The sequence below is a fragment of the Ranitomeya imitator genome, chromosome 3 (genome assembly GCF_032444005.1).
Source record: "Ranitomeya imitator isolate aRanImi1 chromosome 3, aRanImi1.pri, whole genome shotgun sequence".
Taxonomy (NCBI): domain Eukaryota; kingdom Metazoa; phylum Chordata; class Amphibia; order Anura; family Dendrobatidae; genus Ranitomeya; species Ranitomeya imitator.
The window spans coordinates 655,022,717-655,048,062 of record NC_091284.1 but is presented as its reverse complement, the minus strand read 5'-3'; the positions used below and the strand labels follow the sequence as shown (position 1 = coordinate 655,048,062).

General features: G+C 43.6%; 1 protein-coding gene across 9 annotated transcripts in view; it reads left to right on the top strand.

The window, feature by feature from the left end:
- Positions 1–25,346, top strand: part of ENOX1 (ecto-NOX disulfide-thiol exchanger 1) — a 977,400-nt gene that overhangs the window by 737,393 nt on the left and 214,661 nt on the right. For all 9 annotated transcript variants that reach the window (XM_069758240.1, XM_069758244.1, XM_069758249.1 and 6 more), the window contains one exon: positions 6,404–6,616. In XM_069758240.1, the coding sequence (XP_069614341.1) occupies positions 6,404–6,616 (213 nt within the window). The remainder of the gene's footprint in view (positions 1–6,403; positions 6,617–25,346) is intronic.

The following is a 25,346-nucleotide window of genomic DNA, read 5'->3' as shown; positions in this document are numbered from 1 at the left end:
CAGAAATTAACCTGAATTATGAAATTTCAATTTATGTTAATTTTGTTGGTTTCTCCCAGTTGATTTCAGTGGGAGATTCCTTCCACATCAAATTTTCAGCAGCCCCATGTAAACGTACTGTTAAGGTTGAACAATCCAGGATTCTTCTATGACACATGTAAGGGAAGTGACATCCTTTCTTCAAAATATTCTTAAATATGGATGACATGGTATCTAAATACATATTACGTAGCAGTAGTGCAGCTGCTAAAGTAACATTTTTGGTAACTAGACTTGAGCAAATTTTTCAGTATACGGGTCGGATTATGATCGCCAACGAATATTGTTTTTGCAATATTCGCCGAACACCATTGGAGTCAATGGGAGTAGAAATGAGCAAATATGTTTGGAAACGATCGTCAAACCTAAATTCTGCACGAATAGGGTACCAATATGGCAAATTTGGATTCAGCGATCGTTTCCAAACATATTCGCTCATCTCTATTAGTAACCAGGGTCTGTACATCAGAAAAAGCTTTTCTTTCAGCTTTGGTTCTAAAATACTGAATAAGGCCTTGATGTTAGTCTGGAAGAGTAAAGACTGGGCTCACACTCCACATATCCTTGTTTTGTGCTGGCAAATTGGGAAACCCAATATAAAGCTAATAAGCTTTTCCCACAAAATTCCCAGTCTGGGAAGGGACTACTTGTCAGTCAGTCTTCACCATTATGAATGGCATGACCTGGATTTTGTTTAGAGGTGCTGGACGCAAAACTAAAAGCCTCTGTTAATGAGGGTCACTACGATGTTGAGTTAATGGCCAGACGGCTGAGGATATATTTTTGTATGTTCATGATGTTTTTATGTATTTGCGGAATTGGATTGTTGTGTTTGAAGGTAATAAGAAAGCTGGTATAGGTCCGTTTTAAGCCTAATCCACTGTGTTGGCGTGGAATTTCTTCATATACCAACCATCTATCCCAGAGATGGTGGTCCTGAGCCCTACAATATTCAATCCTCTATTGCAAGGTGGATCCTGCTGACTAGAGATGGGAGAATTGATTTGTTGGACTCCAGTCCGTCAGCCAGGTCAGTAATCTGTGACTGCTGAAGGTGAGGCCTGTGAATCTCCTTACTTCACAGCATTCCTCACTTGGTTCCAGCCGGCTAATCAAAATAAGAGCCAGGAGGTAAGGAGATTTGTAGGACTCCAATAAAGCTGTCTCTAATTACTGACCTGGCCACAGACTGGAGACCTGTAAATCAAGTCTCCCATCTCTACAGCTGGCTGTTTTATTGTTTTTTGATGGATTCATAAAGAGTTTGTTCTCTGAAATAGATCAAACTTAAAAAAAGCACTATTTTCGGTTCCCTTATTCTGTATGAGCTAGAAATACAATTTAAATACTGTCAAGTTTACTTGGTAAGGGCACTGAAGCTTGAAATATAATGTGTACATGGACTTGGATGTTTTATCTCGGCAATTAGCACTGAATTTTTCAGCTCTTCCCTGGAGAAGGACCAAAGCCATCCTTTTCTAGTCCCAGTTTTCTAACGTATGAAGGTATGAGCAGTTCTTTCCTTGCCCTCAGCATCTCTTGACTTGCTTGATCCCTTGTGTTTTTCATTTGGCAAGAGATGTGCATGAGTCACAAAGTACATTTCACAAATAATAATAACTACTTTTAGTCCTGATAATCTCAGTTGACTGGGCAGCTTTCTTTAATCTTCACCGTTCTGCAGGGAAGCCCTAAGAACTTTTTAAGGTTATCTAAGTAACATCATGTTCTTCAGTGGCCTACTTATACAAATGTTTAAACACAGATTAAATGCATGTTCAATTTAGTCTGTAAGAATTATCATCGTAAGAAGCATTTTAGATCAGAATATACCCCTGCAAGGATAAAGATTTTTCTTAACGCAGAAGATCATTTATGTTAATATCTCATCGATACCGGTTTTCTAGTGAGATGTTTAGCTATCACTCATTGAGATTATATTGAGCATATGTTTTTAAAAGGTGAGATGGTTTGGTGCTTCATAAAAAGACAACACAGAGCTATCATCAACTAATCGTAATGAGAGCTTTGTGATCAGGAAGAGGGGGACAGTTGTTCTTCCTATTGATTAACCATACAATCAGGAGTCTTGTTGCACAGTCGGGTTTATTCCTTTATCTCAGAGCAGTTAGTACATCTAATAAAATCTTCAATCTATATAAAAGTCCAGCACGACCTTCAAAGTTCTGTTGGTTTCACAGTTGAAGTCTTCCAACACCACATTCTAAGACCACGACTGTACAGAGCTCGCTATATTGTCACACTGTTGGACAAGTAGTTTTTGCAACAGTCGTATTTTATCCTGATGTCATTTGTGTATGTCTATATATACACTACTCACAAAAGTTAGGGATATTTGGCTTTCATAAAATTACGTAAAAACTGCATGCTGCAGTGATATTTTATCATGAAAGTAGGGCACTTAAATAGAAGCTTGCAATGGTGATTTCCTCATCTCAAACTATTTATTGAAACAAAAGTCAACAACAGTGGGGTGTATACTTCCCAAAAATGTCAATGTCTCAATAACTTGTCATGTGGCCTTGCATCAATTACAGCTTGACAACAATGTCTCATGCTGTTATCTGCTGAGGCATCCCACTTTTCTTGAAGGGCGGCTCTCAGGTCATTGAGATTGTGGGGTACAGAGTTACGAGCCTCTACATGGCGACTCAGCTGATCCGATTGGTTTTCAATAGGATTTAGGTCTGGAGAAAGTGTAGGCCACTCCGTTTGAGGTACCCCATTTTCTAGCAGCGGTTCTGTAATGATGCGACCTTGATGAGCTGGAGCATAGTCATCCATGGAGATGAAATTAGACCTGTATTGTTCATGGAGAGCCACAATGTCTGGATTAATCATGTTATTCAATTAGTAGGGTCTTTTCACTGTACTATACACAAAGTGTAGAGCAGTTCTGTATTGACTAGACACACCTGTCCATACTGTAACCCCACCACCACTAAAGGCTTGTCTGGTGACAACAGCGGCTGATGCATAACACTCTCCTTGAAGTCTCCCGCATTGATGGCGGCCATAATTTCTCCTCAACGTGAATCGACTTTCATCAGTGAACAGCACTGAAGCCCACTGGTCCCTCATCCAGCATAGATGTTCCTTTACCCATGCAAAACAATGCCTGGCGGCGTGGTCATCTAACACGCAAACCCCACTGATGTAAACTGCTTTGAATGGTCTGACGTGACACTTGGATACCTCTCTCCTCCCTTTAATGTGTCTGGAGTTGTGTGGCGTTCATCATCCATTCCTGAAGGGCATTGTTCACAATGAAGAGGTCATCGGCGTGGGATGTGGCCAAAGGACATCCACTTCCTTTCTGTGACTCTTCCAGTCACTGTATCTCTGTTGCAACCTGCAATGGCGAGGTACTGTTGCTCCATTATTAGTTGTTGTTTTGGTCTCATGATGTCAAAACGTGCACAGCATGATGAGGAGAACTGTTTAATATCCATTCTAGTTGAACCCCCAAATTTATTGGTTGATTTATGGATCAAGTTCTGCAAAAAGTACTGAAACATTGAACAGTTGGATATTTGCGTTCAGAAGTTTTGAGACTGTCACATTACGCTCACTCGTAGAGGTTAGAGTGCATTATAGGATCATCCATACATATATATGTATGTACATTTATGTGAGTAAGTCAGTAGAAAATGTTGTTTTTCCACTTTTAGAACAAAAAATTCACATGTATAGTTCTTTAAACATATCAATACTTAGATATGGATATGTCTGCAAAACGTATATATTTGGATAACATTTTCACATTTCATTTATGCCCATGCTATAAAGACTATCTTCTTAATTCTCCCATATGTCCCCATTTTCCCAGGTCATTCATTTGACAATGTTGCCATCAGAAATGTTACCATTACATTGCTTGTCTTCATGTAATTGAGATTTCTACTTCTCCTAGTTTAAGAAGGTTAGTGACTCCCAAAAGGAAGCTTTTGCTAGATTTTATAGCACAAGGAAATTTAAAGAAGGGTTGTCTTCCAGTTTAGGTTGAATTAATTAGAAGACCCAGGTACTTGCCAGATAAAGTAGCAGCTTTCAGATTTACATTAGAAGTGCATTGTTTCAGGCATTCAATCCTCAAGCAGTGCCATGATAAGAAAAGAGACAAATACATATTTTTATCTCTATCAAAAAGTAACAGTCAGTTTTGAAGGGCATTCCAAGAGCAAGCTGCAATTATGTTTTTCATGTATATCAAACTGTAATGTTTCATCCCATCTCTTGTAAAACTGTGTATCCATGTTTAATTCATTTTATTTGGCATTTTTTTCAATAGACGTAGAGTGTAAGAAATTCTGATGTCTTGTTTGTCACAAACAATGCTGGAATAAAATAATGCTTGTTAATTGAAACTTCAGAGTTGTTGTTAACTATTTTTAAATCAATATGCTACCAGGTGTTTCCTATGTAATCTGAGAGCAAATGATGTACGGCAGAGACTCTGATTCCAGCTATGTGTCTGTGCTGCAGTTTTGAGAAAATCACGGTTTTCTTTTTTTGTTTCTGATCTATCAGTTCTTTGAATCCTTTACCCTCGTATAACCCACCCAACACTGTGCATAGGCAGAAAGCTGCCAATCAGTTTTGGGGCGGGGTTATACAGAGCTCATGAATATAGAGGGTAATATGGCAGTTGGTTTACTAGTTTTCTAATGATAATCTCCTGTCATTTTATGAAAACTATAGCAAGATGCCCAGTAAGTGACTCATTGCTGGAATCTGGGGCTCTGTGTCTTCATTATGATGCTCTCAAGATTAGGTGGTAGAAATCTGGTGACACATTCCCTTTAGCAATAAAACAATATATGGAAAAAGCTGCACAGCTTGCAGAAAATATTTGGGGGAGCATTCCTATTTATCAGAAAAGACAAATGTCGGTCCTTGAAGCTAGTTATGACATTATAACCATTGATTTTGTGACGCACTGGTTTCTTTAGCAAATAAGGCAAAACTATAGTTTCATGAAATGAGGTCCGCCTAAGACATTACTGTTCCGAATTACAGGCTGGTTTCAGATATCCCACGTTAATTTTTCATCCCTATATTTTCAATATTCCACTGGACTACATAATTTTATATTAAATACTTTCATGAAAAGATTGTCCTCTCAATGCCTAAGGCAGTACCTGATAAGCACCCCTATATGAAAAGGGCCAGAGAGAAGGGATCTTTATTTAAGTATTACTTACCCTTTTTTGAGCTCCTGTGGGACGTCATCACTTCATATCTCCTGACGCTGCAGCTGATCAGCAGCCTCTTGGTCAGACCGTTAAAAAGACACTTGAGAGGCAAAGTTTTGGAGGGGTAAGTAATACTTATTTCTTTACTCTATAGTAATACCATTCTTCTGGCCTGTTTTCAAACGGGTTTGGAAAATCCCTTTAATTCAGGAAAGCTACTCAAATACTAAACAATGCAGGTTGTACACAAAAAAAAGTTTGCAGAGTAGTGTTACCCGCTGTAGCCTTCACCTTGCCTCTCCTTAGGTGTCCTCCTCTTGGTCCCAACAGTGCTACTAGTATCTAATTAAAATGTGAATATAAATTACTTACATGAATGGCGCTTGGATCACACAAAAAACTTTACTCTTCCCATAGACCTGTTATGTTTGTCACATAAATAGATTGTAGAGAGAGATAAACTTAGGCACTCAACTTAAATGAAGTTTTTTTTGTGAATTTATTGTAGTCTTCAAATTAAACGTTTCGGCCTCAATGCCTGGCCTTCTTCAGTAACCGTTCCATAGAGGAGATATAAAGACTTCTATTGAATGTGGTGTAAGATCAGCGGCACTAGTGCAGAAAAAACTGCTCAAAGTTATGCTGTCCGGATTAGAATGTCCAAGGGAAAGTACAGGAAACAAATATATCTTGGTACCGTGTTAGCCAGCAGATAGAAAAATATTTAGAATTGAGAGTCCTCAAAAAGGTATCTAAATGGTATCGACCACTGAGGACTCTCAATTCTAAATATTTTTCAAAGGAAAGTATCAAGAGAGAGGTGCCGGCTTGTGCTTCTGCGACGCGGCATCCACCGCTAGTCTGCCTTGCTAGGAAGACTAGCTGAAGAAGTCCAGGCATTGATGCCGAAACGTTTATTTTGATGACTACAATAAATTCACACAAAAAACTTCATTTAAGTTGAGTGCCTAAGTTTATCTCTCTCTGTGTACGGTTTTGGACCCTACTAAGGCACCATATCTGGATAGTGCATGCGGTTTTCTCTTATAAATAGATTGTAGGCCCATTGATATTTTCATTCTTTCATGATGGCCTGCAGGACTGATTCACACTTTGGTCAAGAATCTATGCATTTCTTTCTTTTCCAGATGACAACAAATTCACAGAAGCCATTTCTGTTCTCCTAACGTGGATAGAGAGAGGAGAAGTGAATCGAAGGACAGCAAACCAATTCTACTCCATGGTCCAGTCAGCAAACAGTCATGTTCGACGATTGATGAATGAGAAGGCAGCACATGAGGACAAAATGGAAGAGGCCAAGGAAGTTTATAAAACTGAGCTCCTTGGAGTTCTTACTCAATGTAAGTACCTTATTTGTTTCTTTTCTAAGTTTTGGGGTAAGTAATTGTAATTCACTTGGGCCCACGTCAAGATGGACGACTGAATTAAGGTAAGTCATGTTTTTTAAGAGTCTTAACCGAGTGACATTCAAATGATGTACATTACTTTCACCAAACTTCTTGGTATAACATCCAAAACAGCTCAAGTATTGATTACAAATACCCATCTATAGCGAAAGGTCCTACATAGTGATATATAGAAGACCACAATGAAACCCATAATTATAAAGGCTCGATTCAAGTGTCCAAGCCTTGGCTGAAACACCCATGCCAACAAGAGCAGATGTTTTAGAAGATCATGAGAAAATGTTTTATTTTACATCCTAAAAATGAAATCGGAGTGAAATATATTGATAAGTAATTTGTTAGATTTTTGTTAGATTTTTGTTCCTACACATAAAAATTAAAACAATTCATGTACTTAAAAGCTTACCATTGCTTTTAGTATGGATTTTTTTCCCTGTGAATTTTAGTAATTGTTTGCGTGCTGTCTTTCAAAAAGGTAAAGATCTGATGAACTCCATTCACTTGGCCTTGAACGTTGTAATAGCAGAGTTTTAATTTCCCAGCTGACGTTAGATCAATATAATAATGCTGTGAATGCAATTTCTGGAACAAGCTTTTAGATGCTCTGCTTTTACATTAATAAGACTAAAAAGCATCTTACTGGCGGTATAAAGTAGTTTGAGGGTTCTATTGATTTATAAGTCTTTCTCTGAAGTAGACGATATATATCACATTGCAGTATCGCTTTGTAGAAAATGAGCTTAGGCATTAGAACAGATTAGGCTTGGCTTCTTCAGAGTGTGGTGCAGTATCGTTTTAGGTCTATTCGTTTTATGCAATTACCGGTAAGTTGTTTTGAACTTTTTGGCTGTTGCCAGGGCCGTATTTAGAGTTTCTGCTGCTATAGGCACTTTTAGTGCTGCCTCCCCCTTTGGTGAGTATGACACTATCTGCAGTGACTTTGGCAAGAATCGCTGATGTGAAAGTCGCCTTTATTCGGACTCCCATGACAGCACACGAGAGAGGGGATCCGCCCTTAAGGAACAGGAAACCTACAGATACAAAAGGGCGGCACCTCTCCCCATGCATCAGTTGGTTTCCTGTTCCTGAAGGGACTGGATGCCTATAGATACTACAGGAGTCCAGGCCGGCCGGACCGATTCTGGTGGCGAGAGGGTCTCCCACTTCGGCCGGTGCGGGTACCTGAAGTAGTCACGGTGGCCCTGGCAGGGCGGCACGGCGGTGACTAGGCAGCGAGGAGCGGTCGCCAGGGGGTGTCCGGTCTCCGGGGCCAGCGTCTGGTAAGTCGCCCTTCCCGTGGGCTGTGGGTCTCTCTGGAGCAGGGGGGAGCGCGGCGGCATCTGGGGGGCGCCGATCGGATCGTAGCTGGCCGGCCTCGGCGTTCCACGAGAGCTGCAGCGCTGACAGGAAGCGCTGTAAGCTGTGGTGACGTCGGGGGGCGGAGCCAGCGACGTCTTCCGGATCGGTGAGCTCCTGCGCATGCGCGGGGGCTCCAAGATGGCGGCGCCCACCGGAGATCATGCCGCAATCCCTCCGGAGCGATGATTGATTCCCCACAGCTGCGGGGGGGCGGGAAAATTAAACAAGCAAGCTGGGCAAGGTGCGCTGACCGAAGGAGGGGCCTTATAAGGCGGCTCCAGCAGCATGTTCCCGGGTTCTGGCTCCAATTTACTGAAAATGGATTCAGATCAGGATCAGCAGGTTGTGCTGCTGGAACAAGCATCCCAGAAACCCAAGGAGAAGGAACATGAAAAAAGGAGCGATGGTTCGGGCCGCAGAAGCTCCTCCAGACAGGGGTCTGGAGGGTCAGTCAAAAAGGATCCCCCTCGTGCTTCGGTATTTCTGGGTGTGAGCAGCCACTGGTAAGTGATCTTCGAGAAAGTTCACTTAGTGACTAGTCTCCCCTCATGTGTTTTATGCAGGGAAGGAAAAACGTCAGTAAGGCGAAGCATAGGGAATGTGCCATCTGCGGGGTTCCCTTGCCTGACTCACACCCTAAAAAACTATGTGACCCCTGTATCCAGCAGACGGTGAGGTTCTGGAAGGAGGGGAGGGGGTATAGCATGTAGATTTTACACTCTAGTCTACCTTACTTATCCCCGTAGGTAGCCGAAGAATCCTCCTCTATTACGGCCAGTCTCAAGGAGATGATTAGAATGGAGGTTAAAGAGTCCTTTAAAAACCTTTCACAGTCAGGAGGTTCTAGGCAGAGAACTGAGTGGGCATCTGATTCGTCTGTGGAAAAGGACAAGTCCGAAGAATCAGACAATTCAGCAGCATCATCCTCCTCTTCGGAAGAAGACGCTGCTCGGTTTTGCCTACCCCTAGAAAGGATAGACAAATTGGTAAAGGCGGTCAGAGGCACAATGGGTATATCGGAACCCAAGCCTCAACTATCCAAAGAACAAATGATGTTCAGTGGATTGGAGCAAAAGAAGCGCAGAGTGTTTCCTTTAAATGAGAAAATACAAGATCTTATTAATAGGGAATGGAGGAAACCTGAGAGAAAAGGCTCCTTACCACCTGCGCAAAAACGCCGATACCCTTTTGATGACCCAGCAGTAGGTAACTGGGAGAAAGCACCCAAGCTGGATGCAGCAATTGCCAAGGTAGCTAAACGATCTTCTCTCCCATTTGAAGATATGGGAACACTTAAAGACCCCCTGGATAGGAAAGTGGATACCTTCCTGAAGGGAACCTGGGAGATGGCAGCTGGCTCCTTAAGACCTGCGGTAGCTTCAACCTGCACGGCAAGGTCAATGATGGTCTGGCTGGACCAGTTGGAGACCCAATTAAAACAAGGGGCCTCTAGAGAGTCCATTCTCTCAGCATTACCTGTAATCCAGGAGGGGGCGGCTTTTTTATCAGACGCCTCAATTGACTCCGTAAAGTTGGCAGCTAGAGCAGCAGGACTTTCTAATGCTGCAAGGAGAGCCCTATGGCTGAAATGCTGGCCGGGGGATATGCAGGCAAAAGCGAAGCTCTGCGCTATCCCTTGTAAAGGCGAATATTTATTTGGGCCTACCCTGGATGAACTCCTGGAGAAAGCAGGAGATGATAAGAAAAAGTTTCCCAACCTGTTCAATCCATACCGTCGTCCCTTCAACAAAAGAAGGTTCAACCGGGGAGGAAAGCGAGCTTTTTCACCAGGGAGAGATCGTCCCAGATGGGAGGATAGGCGAAAGCGAGGTACAGGTCTCATGTTTCGCCGTAACCAGACGGAAAATAAAAAACAAGACCAATGACTGGCAATTCCAGTGGGAGGGAGACTATTGCATTTCTCGGCAGAGTGGTCGAAAATCACAAACAGCGTTTGGATAAAAGACACTGTTTCCCATGGTCTCAAGCTGGAATTTGTTCATATTCCACAGGACAAATTTAGGTTAACACCCTGGCGCTCATCTCCCACTGAACAATTCGCCCTAGAAGAGGAAGTGAGGACTCTTTGTTCCAAAAATGTTTTGGTAGAAGTGCCGTATTCTCAGGCAGGGGAAGGGTTTTACTCTCCCCTGTTCCTAATCCAGAAGCCTGATAAATCTTACAGGACCATTATAAATCTTAAGGGTCTCAATAAGTTTTTGGTGAAACATACTTTCAAAATGGAGTCCATCAATTCGGCAATAAAAATGCTTTTCAACAACTGTTTCATGGTAGTAGTGGATTTGAAAGATGCCTACTATCATGTACCCATTCATGCTGATTTCCAACGATACCTGAGGGTAGCGATACTAATGGGGGTAGGATTCGACATTTTCAATTCAGAGCGCTCCCCTTTGGGATCACCTCGGCACCTAGGGTGTTTACTAAAATAATTGCGGAAGTTATGGCGCATTTAAGAGAGTCAAATATCCTTATAGTCCCCTACTTAGACGATTTCCTCATTGTAGGTAACTCGGTAGATCATTGTCTGTCACAATGGGAGATTGCTAAAACCAAACTAGAACGGTTGGGTTGGATCATAAACTTTGAAAAATCTAAATTACAGCCCCTAAATGTTCAAAAATTCCTGGGGTTAATGTTGAATTCAGTGACACAGCAGTGTCTCCTCCCTATAGAGAAAATGGACCAAATTCAGAGTTTTGTATTAAGAGCAATCAATACACCTTCCATGACACTTAGGCAAGCAATGTCTCTACTTGGGTCACTCACATCTTGCATCCCAGCAGTTAAGTGGGCTCAGTTCCACACCAGGTCCCTACAAAATGAAGTCCTGTTCCATGACAGAGCCTTAGGAGGCGCATTGAATGGAAAATTGACATTGAGGCCGATAACATTGAATTCCCTTAGATGGTGGCTAGATAAACAAAATTTATCAGCAGGGGTTCCCTGGATGATAGATGTCACCCACGTGATAACCACGGATGCCAGCTCTTCAGGGTGGGGAGCCTATATGGGGGACATGGTGGTCCAGGGACAGTGGGAACCCTTCACAACATTTTCATCAAATCAAAGAGAGTTGTTGGCGGTTGAACTGGCTGTTAAAAAATTCCTCGTATATCTGCAGGGCCAGCACGTCAGAATTCTGTCGGACAACAGAGTGGCGGTCGCTTACATAAACCGGCAAGGGGGAACTCGTTCCGAAACTTTAATGCGGATCACGGATCGGTTGTTCCAGGTGGCAGAGCTCAATTTTCTATCTTTGACAGCTCTTCACATCAAAGGAAAAGAAAATGTGGCAGCAGATTTCCTCAGCCGAAATGTGTTAAAACAGGGAGAGTGGTCTCTCAACGAGGACATTTTCAACCTTGTCGTCCGCAGATGGGGTCAACCAGTGGTGGATCTATTCGCCACCAGAAACAACAGAAAAGTAAAACTTTTTTGCTCCCTAAATCCCAGGGAGAATCCCCTGGCGGTAGACGCGTTTCTCATAAAATGGGATTTTCCACTAGCCTATGCTTTCCCACCACTGAACCTGATACCTCTAGTGGTGAGGAAAATCAGGGAGGATCGAGCGAAAGTCATCCTTATCGCCCCCTTTTGGCCCAGAAGAACCTGGTTTGCCTGGCTCAAGACAATGTCTGTAGCGGTCCCCTGGGTACTGCCAGAGATCCCGAACTTGCTTTCGCAGGGACCGATCTCCCATCCACAAGTGACGGGGCTCCATTTGACGGCATGGTGTTTGAACGGTCACTATTAGTGGGAAAAGGCTTCTCTCCAAACTTGGTGGAGACGCTCCTAAAGAGTAGAAAGCAAATAACTACGAAAATCTACTCTAGGACTTGGAGAAAGTTCTTGTCTTGTTCAAAGTTTAATATCCAAGACGGGGTGCCAGTACAACAAATCCTAGAGTTCCTACAGAAGGGGTTCGAGTTGAAACTCTCTCCTAGTACCCTTAGGGTACAGGTCTCAGCTTTAGGTGCCCTGTTTTCCTGTAATATAGCGAATAACTACTGGATAGCGAGGTTTATGAAGGCAGTTAGTAGATCTACACCACTGCATAAAGACAGAACAGTTCCATGGGATTTAAATTTAGTTCTGTCCTCTCTAACTAAACCCCCCTTTGAACCTCTGCAGGAGGCCTCGATCAAAATGTTGACACTTAAGACAGCCTTCCTGATCGCCATAACCTCAGCTCGCAGGATAGGGGATATACAGGCACTTTCCAGAGCTCCTCCATACACTGAAATCTTGTCAGACAGAGTAGTCCTTAGACCAGACCCAGCATATCTGCCAAAGGTGGCGACACGGTTCCATAGATCACAGGAGATAGTTTTACCATCCTTTATTCCTAATCCCTCTAATCCTAAAGAGCAGGAGCTTCATACGTTAGACGTCAGGAGATCTCTTCTTCAGTATATTTCAGCTACTGATAATTGGAAGAAGGATGGGGCACTGCTTCTTTCCTTCCAAGGTCCAAAGAAAGGATTTAGAGTATCGAAATATTTACTGGCTAAATGGATTAGGGAAACTATCTCTCTAGCTTATACAGCAGGTGGGGGGCCAGCTCCGCAGAACCTAAAGGCACATTCCACCCGGGCCATGGCGTCATCCTGGGCAGAAAGATCTGGAGTGTCAGTGGAGCAGATATGTAAGGCGGCCACATGGTCATCCCCTTCCACTTTCTTTAAACACTATCGGTTGGATTTGGGGTCCTCCTCTGATCTTTCCTTTGGGTTAAGGGTGCTACAATCTATAGTCCCTCCCTAAGGTAGCTTACATCTCTGTAAATCTCTCGTGTGCTGTCATGGGAGTCCGAATAAAGCATTAAGCTACTTACTGGTAGCGGCATTTTTCGGAGGCCCATGACAGCACCCTTAGTTCCCTCCCTATTCACGTGGGGGTAGCACTTCCTGATATGTATATAGCGTAATATGTAAATCTCACGTATGGTGTCTTATTACAATAATGGGTTATTTTGTTTCAAATGTATATAATGTATATATTGTATATTTGTGTACCACTAACCGCGGCAGTCCTCTCAGGCTCTGAAATACAACTGATGCATGGGGAGAGGTGCCGCCCTTTTGTATCTGTAGGTTTCCTGTTCCTTAAGGGCGGATCCCCTCTCTCGTGTGCTGTCATGGGCCTCCGAAAAATGCCGCTACCAGTAAGTAGCTTAATGCTTTTGCAGCAGATCCGGCAGTTTTTCTGCATCTGCCGTGTAACGGATCACTTACGGCAACACTGCGTTCGGCCTCATTCATTCCTTATGGGATTTGCGGCACTTGCCGTGATCTGGCAAATGTGGTACCATACCTCCCAACTTTTGAAGAAGGGAAGGAGGTATAAAGTATACGGCGCGCGTAGTGCGCCGCGGCAAATTTTAGGCCATGCCTCTGACCACACCCATTTCACAACTAGTCACACCCATATCCACGTCCCAACCACAGCCATTTAGCACTGCTGATCACACCGTTTTATATACAATAACTATAAACAAAAAAAAAAATATGGCCACACATAATAGCCACACATGATGCTCAATACTGTATAACGGCCACCACACATGATGCTCCATACTGTATAATGGCCACACATGATGCTCCATACTGTATAATGACCACACATGATGCACCATAATGTATAATGGCCACACGTAGCGCTACATACTGTATAATGGCCACACATAGTGCTCCATACTGTATAACGGCCACAAACAGTTCTCCATACTGTATAATGATCCCACATGATGCTCAATACTGTATAATGGCCACAAATGATGCTCCATATTGTATAACGGCCACACATGATGCTCCATACTGTATAACGGCCACACATGATGATCCATACTGTATAACGGCCACACAGTGCTCCATACTGTATAAAGGCAACACATGATGCTCCATACTGTATAATGGCTCTACATGATGCTCCATACTGTATAATGGGCGGCCACACATGATGCTCAATACTGTATAATAGCCACACATGATGCTCAATACTATATAATGGCCACACATAATGCTCCATACTGTATAACGGCCACACAATGCTCCATACTGTATAAAGGCAACACATGATGCTCCATACTGTATAATGGCTCTACATGATGCTCCTTACTGTATAATGGCCACATATGATGCTCCACGCATAATGTATAATGGCCCACCCCCCTCCCATCTTGTATGCATGGCTCATCTCCCTCCCATGCATGGCTCATCGGCTCCCCGCTCCCATCATGCACAAAACATCTCTACCCCCCCTGTATGCATGGCTCATCTCCCCCCCTCCAATCTTGTATGCATGGCTCATCTCCCCCTCCTCCCTGTATGCATGGCTCATCGACTCCCCGCTCCCATCATGCATGGCTCATCTCTCCCCCCTCCTGTATGCGTGGCTCATGTGCCCCTCCCTGTATGCATGGGTGGCTCTGGTTCATCTCCCATCCCCCTATGCGTGGCTCATGTCCCCTTCACTGTATGCAGGGGTGGCTCAGCCTCTGGCTCATCTCCCATCCACCCCTATCATTGGCTCATGTCCCCCTCCCTGTATGCAGGGGTGGCTCTGGCTCATCTCCCATTCCCCCCCCTATGCGTGGCTCATGTCCCCCTCACTGTATGCAGGGGTGGCTCAGCCTCTGGCTCATCTCCCATCCACCCCTATGCGTGGCTCATGTCGCATGAGCCACGCATAGGGGGGATGGGAGATGAGCCAGAGGCTGAGCTGAGCCACCCCTGCATACAGGGAGGGGGACATGAGCCACGCATAGGGGGGGATGGGAGATGAGCCAGAGGCTGAGCTGAGCCACCCCTGCATACAGGGAGGTGGACATGAGCCAATGATAGGGGGGGATGGGAGATGAGCCAGAGGCTGAGCCACCCCTGCATACAGTGAGGGGGACATGAGCCACGCATAGGGGGGGATGGGAGATGAGCCAGAGCCACCCCTGCATACATTGATACATTGAGGGGGACATGAGCCACGCGTAAAGGGCGGATGGGAGATGAGCCAGAGCCACCCCCTGCATACAGGGAGGGGGACATGGGTGGCTCTGGCTCATCTCCCATACCCCCCCTGTACGCGTGGCTCATCGCCGGCCCGGTTCCCATCTTGCATAGCTCGTCATCTCTCCCCTCTGGCCAGCCGCCCCCAGGCTCCATGCATGGGCGTCATCATCCCCCCCCCCCCGGCCAGCCGCCCCCAGGCTCCACGCTGGCCGGGGGGGAGAGATGATGACGAGCCATGATGGAGCAGCCTGGGGGCGGCTGGCCAGGGGGGGGAGGAGATGATGACGCCGCATCATCATCTCTCCCCCTCCTGGCCAGCCGCCCCCAGGCTGCTCCATCATGGCTCATCATCATCTCTCTCCCCCCCCCCCCGGCCAGCCGCCCCCAGGCTGCTCCATCATTCATGGCTCATCTTCGGCTGTCGACTGAGGCTCCCCGCCGCTCCGCGCTCCCATTCCTCGCTGCTCCCTGTCCATGCCGGTCCTCCTTCACGGTCTCCCCCTGCCGTCCTCCCACCCTGGCTGTGTGTCACAATACTCACCGACTCCGACTGACCGTCCGACTCCGACTCCTTTCCACACCGCGCGCGCAGGAACTCTCTCTTCACGTCTGTGTCCCGCCGGCGGCAGCTCGTCCTGTGAGAACGGTCAGGTGGTACTGCTCATTAAAGGTCATGAATATGCGCATATTCATGACCTAAAATGAGCGGTACCACCTGACCGCTCTCACAGGATGAGCTGCCGCCGGCGGACGCGGAGACCAGACCAGGCATCGCTGGAGCCAGCTAGGTGAGTATAATTAATGTACCTACCATAATAATAACCCTACATGACCACTCTACATACAAACATGTATGATGGCAATGGCGGGTGGGCGGTCACGGGCGGTGGGGGTTTAGCGACCCGGCCGCCGGACTTTAGAAAAAAAAAAAACTTGCTCTGGTGCCGCCCCCCGCATCGTCACCGCCCTAGGCACGTGCCCTCGAGTGCCTAGTGGCAAATACGGCCCTGGCTGTTGCATATTATTATTATTTATTTATATAGCACCATTGATTCCATGGTGCTGTACATGAGAAAGGGGTTACATACAAGTTACAGATATCACATACAGTAAACAAACCAACAATGACGGACTGATACAGAGGGGCGAGGACCCTGCCCTTGCAGGCTTACATTCTACATCGTCACCGCCCTAGGCACGTGCCCTCGAGTGCCTAGTGGCAAATACGGCCCTGGCTGTTGCATATGACCGTTAAACACTGTGATGTGTGAGATAGAAACATACTGTATGAAAAGTTCCCAACTTGTGCAAATAGCATGAACGCCACATAAAAAAACAAACCATAAAACAATAGGGGTCCAAGTGAATCGTTACATGTTATGATAGCTTCCTGAAATCTGTAGGTGTCATTGCAAAGTACAGCAGGCTTTTAATGGTATAACAGTAACATGCATGTCCAGGAAACTGATTTGGCTTCATCCCAGTAATTTGAGGACTGTGGGAAATAGGCTTACAATATTCCAGCTGGACACTTCATGCAAATACACCATTGTCTTGGGATGTCTACAAATCCATGTCCAGCTATTATCCATTTATTATGTTTTCCTAGAGATTTTAAAAGTGGTTGTAAAAGTTTAGGGCATTCAGCAAGTGTCTCGGGAGCACATGTAAGCTGTGTAAAGACTTTTGAGCATCCACAGTATGAATTTCTTCATTGTAGTGTATAGCAGGGGGTAGCATGGTGGCTCAGTGGTTAGCACTGTAACCTTCCAGCGCTGGGGTCTTGGGGTTAACCCATTCACGTACAAGTACAGCGCAAGTTGGAAGTTGGTGTATGAAGCAGGTTCACAGAGTGAGAGCTCGCCCCATACCCGGCAGATCATGGCTGTGTATTAAAGCCAGGACCTGCCACTTAATAATGCACAAGCGGAGCGGAGGCCCTGATTGTTAACCTGTTAAGTCCCGCTATCCAACTCCGACAGCGACATTTAACATGTGCTAACATAGGCATATGGAATGATGCGTGCCACATCGGCGCGTCTGTGATGTGATCGTGGGTCACCGATGGGTTTTTATGACAGCCGCAGACCCACTCCCAGCCTGTGGCCGGGCTTCAAAGGAGACCTGGATTTTTACTATATCCAGTGATGCTGTGGCATCGCTGTATATAGCAGAAGCAATCAGGCGATCGCATCTTCAATACCATAAGGTGACTAACAAGAACAGTGAAAAGTAAATAAAAAAATGTCTTTCAAAAAAATTTGACAAAAAAACCCGTCAGGTCAAATTTTCCCTCTTTTAACCCCATTAAAAATAAAGATATTAAAAAAATAATGTTGCCGCTTTCAGAAAACTCAGATCTATCAAAATATAAAAATAATTAACCCGATCAGTAAACACCGTAGAAAAAAAAGTAGAGAACACCAAAATTAAGTTTTTCCTATTTTCCAGTACCCTATGTGGTAAAATGAATAGTGTCATTCAAAAGTACTACTCATCCCACAAAAAAAAGTCCTTATATGTCTATGTGGTCAGAAAAATAAGGTTTATGGCTTTGGTATGAAGGGGAGGAAAAAACGGAAATTGTCATAATCGTGAAGGGGTTAAACCCCACCAAGGACAACATCTGCAAGAAGTTACTATGTTATCCCAGTATTTGCTTGGGATTCCTTCCATGCTTCATAGAATTTAGATTGTGTGAGCCCTAATGAGGACAGTGATGATGTCTGTGAAGCACTATCCAAATTAAATGGGTTGTCCACTATTTGATCTTAATGTTTGGCACTGATGAAATTAAAAAGCCTATAGTCACCTCCCATGCTGGCTTCATTCCAGGAAAGTCAGCACTCGCTCTCCTTGGGGATCTTGTGGGGTTGTTCTGACATGCGAGCCGGGTGCCCAATCAGCTCTGGCACCACTGGACCCGCCTTCAGACAAAACTCAAGAGGAAGTGAGCGAGCAGCTGTAACCCTGACTTCCTCTCGATGTTTGATTTGTCTGAGGGCGGGGTCAGTGATGCCAGCACTGATTGTTCGCCAGGCTCACGTGTCTTAACTGCACAAGAGCCCCAGTAACGCAAGTGCTCACACCGCAAAAACTGCGCTGGCATGGGAAGTGAGTATAATTTTTTTCATTTTATTGGGGACAATAAATGAGAAGGGGTTGTCCTAGTAGTGGACAATGTCTTTAAACCCTTTACGAGCTATGACATATAGGTACGTCATAAGTCGCTTCCCCCTGTTTGCTGCGGGTTCCGGCGATAAGCTGACAACTTTTACGGCACATGTAGCTGATTTCATCAGCCGACATCTGCCCCTAACAGCCACAGGTAGAATCGTGATCCAACTTCAGCTGGTAACAGGTTTAATGTCACTTTCAATCTCTGACAGCGGCATTTAATATGATCGTTCCGGAAGCACATCATTACCCACTACAATACCCAGATAGATTAGCGAAATTAGGATTATTTAGTCTAGAAAAAAGACGACTGAGGGGCGATCTAATAACCATGTATAAGTATATAAGGGGACAATACAAATATCTCGCTGAGGATCTGTTTATACCAAGGAAGGTGACGGGCGCAAGGGGGCATTCTTTGCGTCTGGAGGAGAGAAGGTTTTTCCACCAACATAGAAGAGGATTCTTTACTGTTAGGGCAGTGAGAATCTGGAATTGCTTGCCTGAGGAGGTGGTGATGGCGAACTCAGTCGAGGGGTTCAAGAGAGGCCTGGATGTCTTCCTGGAGCAGAACAATATTGTATCATACAATTAGGTTCTGTAGAAGGACGTAGATCTGGGGATTTATTATGATGGAATATAGGCTGAACTGGATGGACAAATGTCTTTTTTCGGCCTTACTAACTATGTTACTATGTTACTATGTATTAGCTCCGCCCATCGACACATGACCGCGGGTCGCCGATGGGTTGGCTTGACAACCCAGGGTTTGCAGGAGGCCCCTGAAGTTGCCATTGCGGGATTACTGTGAGCGCCGCCCTGTGGGCCGGCCCTCATAGCAAATGAGCATTTTAGCTACACATAGCATGGCTTAAGCCCTATGTTTAGCACAGGCGATCGGATGATCGCAGCTTTTAGTCTCCTATGAAAACTATTAAGCCAGTAAAAAGTTTAAAAAAAAAAATATATATATATATATATAAGTTAAAATCACCCCCCCTTTTGCCCCACTCAAAACCATTAAAAAAAATACATATATTTGGTATAGCAGTGTTCAGAATCGCCCAATCTCTTGATATTTAAAAATAATCCAATCGGTAAATGGCGTAATGAGGAGAAAAATCAAAACTCCAGAATAACGTTTTTCTGGTCGCTACAACATTGCAATAAAATGTGATAACGGGCGATCAAAACACCGAAGTGAAAGCAGAACACTGTGTGAGAACATTCTGATGATGATCTGGGTATCCTGCTCTAATACTTTGTTACGCCGAAGGCGACGGGTATACAAAGAGTGGACCCACTGGACCGTGGAACCGAACCTCCCCCCCGATCGAGCACTCCAGAGTGGGACCAACCCCTATACAGGGACTGTTAGGAGGCAAGCACAGGGTTCTCAAGTACCACGGAGGCCAGGACCAGGGATCGGCTCAAAGAAAAAACAAAAGGGAGAATCGGGGGGAAGAACTAAGAGGGAAGGAACGGAGCAGAGCCAGGAAAGGAAAACAGGAAGGAAGAGACGGAGGAAAACCTGAAAGAGAAGTAATGGAGCTGAGGACAAGGAAAACGGAAGCCAGAAAACTGAAGGTAGAGACTGATGAGGTGATGAGAACTGAACTGAGAAAAGGAGAACACTGGAACCGAGGAACACGGGAGCAGGTACTGAAAGAGAGGAAGGAAAAACAAGGGGTTAAACGACAACAAGACTGGCAAAGCACAAGGCAATAATGCGGCCTAACTATGGCAGAGAAAACACGATAATCAGGCGCATCCACTAAGGAAGGAGGGCCTGAAATACCTGACGCCAGTCACCGATTGGCCAGGATGTTCTGCCAGGCCAGGTCATGCAGGAGGAGAAGAGCAAAGGGAGCACGCGCGGTAAGAACCTACTGCGCCTGCGCAACTCACAGGAACGTGCAACCGAGTGCAGGGAGGACGCGCGCCGGGATGTCAGCACCGAGCCCCGGAGCAAGGAGGACGCAGCGGGGACAGCTACTGACCTGGCCCCGGCGGCAGCAGGCGGAACACCAGGAACAGGAGCCTAGGTAACACATTATTTGTGGACAAGAAGCTATTGATTAAATATTTTAAACAGAACTGACTAGTGCATAAACAATGACTGTCATCAGTCAACTAAAATGATCGTTCCCTGATAAATTTTACCTGACAGTCTATTGTTTTTGTAGAAATTTTGTCTTGACCACCTTTCGATTATTGAGTATAACCACCTTATGTGCCTTATTTCACATTCTCAGTAACAAGTAGTGGGAGCAGAGATTAGTTTAAAAAACATAAACTTCAATACTATGAATTTTAAGGTTTGCTAAAGATTTCCATTAAAGGCTATGGCCACTTTTGACATGAAAAATTGTTAGTGGTTACCTTTTAGTTAGTAAAATTGAACAACATTTCAGTCTGTAATCATCATGTCTTACTCGTTTCAGACCTCTGATACGCAGTTTGCAGCCTAGGCCAAGTTGCAGATTATTTTTTGTGTGTGTGAATGCCTTTATCAGTAATGTAGGCTGGATGTGAGACCTTTGTGTATGAAGGGTGCAGATGTCTTCATTAGCTCATACATCAGCACAGCCTCTATCCTGCACATGTTCTCACTCCCTCTGTTTTTTTTTATGCTCTCTTGAAAGACTGTACATGTTTTCTTCTGTCTCCACACTGGAAATCTGTGTAGAACCATGAGCAGAATTTGCAACATTTATGTTTGCAGTGCACTCAGCTAGATACAAAACTTAGAGATATCACAGCAGTAAAATGGTAAGCAATAATAATGAAGACTATTTACTATTTAGAAAGTTACTTGACTTCATATTTTTAAGGAAATTAACACTTAGAAAACGTCTGCCAGAAGGTCTACAGGCCTCCTGAGTACTACTCCTCATGTATGTGTTTTGTTCTATTAACGGGTTCAACACACATTGCAGAAAGGGTTGACCATTCCATTAGGGTCCTATTTTATTTTTAGTTTTGCATTAATATAACCTTATCAATTCTTTATATATTGTTACTACAATGTATTCTTCTTGCACATAAACTGGCACAGCGGTCTAGATGCAGTAATGATGTTACCTGCTGTCCATGTTAGTTAGACTTCTTCCAGAAATAGACCAAATTGAATTTTGGTAAGAACCATGGCAAAGTAAAAAAAAAAATAATTCCTGCAAATTGTTCAAAATGCTGCCTAATCACACTATAGCATATATTTTTCATGGGCTCCGTGCTCAGTAAACGTTATTCTTATAAATTGTGACTGACGAAATCAAACATTCTATCAGCTCCTCTGGAATAGTAGTTCCATAATTAAGCCAAAGGATCCTTCAACTTAATCTTACATGTTTGTTCTACGAAGAATCCTGATTAAAGGCAGGGAAATTATGCTGGGTAAAAATGACCCGAAACCATCAATCTCAAAGTCTGCAGAATTTGCATTTATGCCAAAATCAAATTATTTATCTCTCAGTTTGCCTTGTCTTTTATCGAAAATAATATTTAGATATTTTGATCCTCGCCCTGGAGACAGGCTGTTCTGCTCATTCTGAATTGTACTTTGAGAAAAAAGGCATTTACTCTTCTGAAGTAAACTCTCAACTGGGTCATAAAACTAGATAAGGCTATATTGATGGGTCACTAACAGGCTATAGCATTGATTTATAGGTCTACAGGGCCGGCCTTAAAGGGATTAAGGACACGATTATCAAATTGGTGGGAGTTCAAAATCAGGAACATCATCCAATTAGCTTTTATTGCAGACAGCACAGCTCTGTTTAATGTGTAGCAGCCGCTGCCAGGTACTACAGATCAGCTGTTATTCCAGGTGCTGCATCACTGATCTGATATTGATAACCAATTGTTAGGATACATCATCAATATTATATGCCAGACAACCATTTTAAGGAGGCTTTACACATCGGATAGAAGTAGCTTCATGGTTGAGTAATTGTTAAACATGCTCAGCTGGTAAATAAATTGGCGGCTATACATGGTTGTTGGCACTGTGTGAAAGGCAAACAGTCTCTTTTGGGAATGTTCTGGAAACATTCTTGGCACGTTGTTTTTGGAAAATACTGTTTGTGGACTAGTGACTATCTGTTAAAAAGGTTGACCGTGTGCAACCGCTTTTCTAACAATAACATGAAACTGGTTGGCTAAAATGATGGTTAGTGTTTAAATTTCATCCATTAAATGATTATTTCAGTTGAAATGATCTGTTTTGATCAGCTAAAGACTGTGTAAGGCTTCTTTCACACTTCCGTTTTCTGTTGCGCGTCGTTGCGCAGTAAAATGACGTATCGATGGACATCACGAAAATACTGAAAAACGTGTGTGACGCATCCAGTGTAATGACTGATGCGTCGTTTGTGCTGTTGCTACAATTTGAATGAAGAAATTTCCAGGAATGAAGAGAGAGAGAGAAAAGAGAAAGTTTTCTCTCCACGACGGACCGCTATTTTCCAACGGATCCAGTGCCCAACGGATGAAACGGATGGCCATCCGTTACAATCCGTCGCTAATACAAGTCTTTTTTTCAGGATCCTGCATTTTCAAAAATCGACGGATTTCGACGTGACACAAAAGACGGAAGTGTGAAAGTAGCCGTCATTTTACTGTGCTGTGAAAGATATGCAAACTAGACTAGACTAGATTCTTTGCTAGTCATTCCTTCTTCCAGACCAAAGCTGCAATGTGCTTCCCTTGTCTTGTGTCTAAATTCCCTGTCCAAGGCTGAGTGTTTTATAGTCACCCCCTAGATCTGATGGCACATGCCCTGCCTGCCCTCCCCAAGCTGCACACCTACCACCAACATTTTCCTTCTCGGGCAAAATTATTTGTACATTTTGTGCTTTTTTATCTGAACCTTTCATCCCAAAAGATTTTTTTTAAAATATGACACAAACCTGAAAAATTAAATATAGTGTTTTTTTTTTTTTTACGGAGGGGGTATATTTTCCAGGAGCTTGGGTAAGCAATGGAAATGAATAATGTCCCATCTGTCAGTAAAAAAAAAAAAGTTTGACAGCTTGGCTAGTTTGTGTTTTACTCAACATGTACAAATGCACCCAATTATCAGAACTGCTGTCCACTAAATGTTGAGATGGCATTATAGATTGCAAAGTATATCGGCCTATATTACACCTATAAGTTAAATTGTGGCCAAGACTGGTCACATTTATGTGTATATAAACCAAGGTCATCACTTGGTCTTTTATGTGCTACAGATTGCTTTATAAATGTATTAGGACTTAAATGAAAAATGTAAATTCAGACCATTTCTGTTTCCCAGAAAGCTCGTAGGCATCTCTCCGGTAGGAGCTGATGGCCTGAACTGCATATGACATAGAAATAAATGATGGAAATACATCGTGTTTCAGGGGTCAAACACTGCTAAATTATTTGCTGTGTTTTAATATCCTGCTTTGATAATGCTGTTAAGCAGTCTCCTAAACATGTCCTCTCTGGGAGGCAAATGATCATTTTGTGCCCATTAGATGATGGTTTACTGCTTGCAATTTCCCAGACAAGAGCCTCCTTTGAATACATGATGACAACCTTGCGTATACCTAGATCTTCAGTTCCCACCTAGCACAGCCTGTCTGTTGGGTGCCAGCACATGGAAATGAGGCAAATGAAACATCTGCATAGCGTGCGCACAGTCCTTCAGAAATGTTACTGCGAGATTCATTAGGTCTCTACCAGTCAGGAAATTGCTAATTGTCTATTCGGTTAAGTACTTAAACGTTAAAACATATTGGAAAGTTTAAATACCATTCACATTCAGAAAAATGGTCGTACGTGTTCCTGTGTTAATGAGAAACCTGTGCTGCGTACCAAGGACTTTTCCCGTCTGCTTCATGCAGCTGTTCTTTTTCGACAGCCCTGCAGGGAATGAACATACATGTCTGCTATCATGTAGGTCATCGTTCTGCAGTGCTAGCCTCCGAGAAATGTATGTTTCTAGATTTTAGCCATAATTGCTTTTTCAATTTAACTAAAAATAGAACCCTTATGTCTATTTTTTTTTAACTAGTAAATCTAACCATAAAGGGTTTTCTGGAGCTTGCTTATTTGTTTTACCTTTTAACACCTTTTTATGTACAAATTTATCTTCTCTGGACAGACATTATCTGTTCAGATCAGTCCTATTGCCATTGCAATAAACAATCTTCCATACTGGGAAGAGAAGGAAAGAGCCATTTGATGGATGTACGCTGACATGGAGAATATGCAATGTCAGTAGAAGTCCTGTTTACACAGCAAGATTTCTTGATAGTCTGAGGACCCGACGGACAATCAATGAAGATTGTCAATTGTTTTTCGATTTTTTTTTTCCCCAATGTTCACATTGACTTATTATTATACTGCTTTTTAAAAGAGCAGATTTTGACCAATGTGAACAGGCCTTTACTGCTAAACCAGAGTAGACTGAAAAGTGTAGACCACTACCAATAAATATGGCTGAGGCATGTGAGCACACAAATGTGTGATATGAGGGGTGAATAAAGTAATGATGGCCATATCACTTTACATACAACTATGGCTTTATTCTGCATCATATTTCCTTATATACTATTTTCCATATAGATGAAAAAGCAATTATCTGCTTTGTACTAAAATGAGTTCTACTGGTGAAAAAGAAATGTATTTGAAGGTTTTATTACTAGGACATCGCCATTGCCCTGACTAGGTGCCACGTGCTGCAGTGTCTGACTCCTTCCCATCCTGTGATAGGCAGCTCTCTATCCATAGACTATGTGCATAGAGAGCCTGGTGTGGATGGGGTTAGTTTTCTGAGCTCTGCTGTACTCTACATCGTAGGGAACTATTGCATGTCTATAATATAATGTAGTAGCTAAATGTTGAAAAATAACATGCACAATATATGACCAAACTTATCAGTATTATCAGGACAGATCTCTGAGAAAGCGTAACAGACATACAAAAAGGAAAAAAAAAAAGATCAGATATACTGAGTAGTAGTAAAATAAAAAAAAACTTTATTCAAAGGATCCGATTAAAAAAGAGGGGGGGGGGGAATAATAAATGCACACATGCAGACAATGGGTGCTCGTCGAGCATAGGTGCTAGTC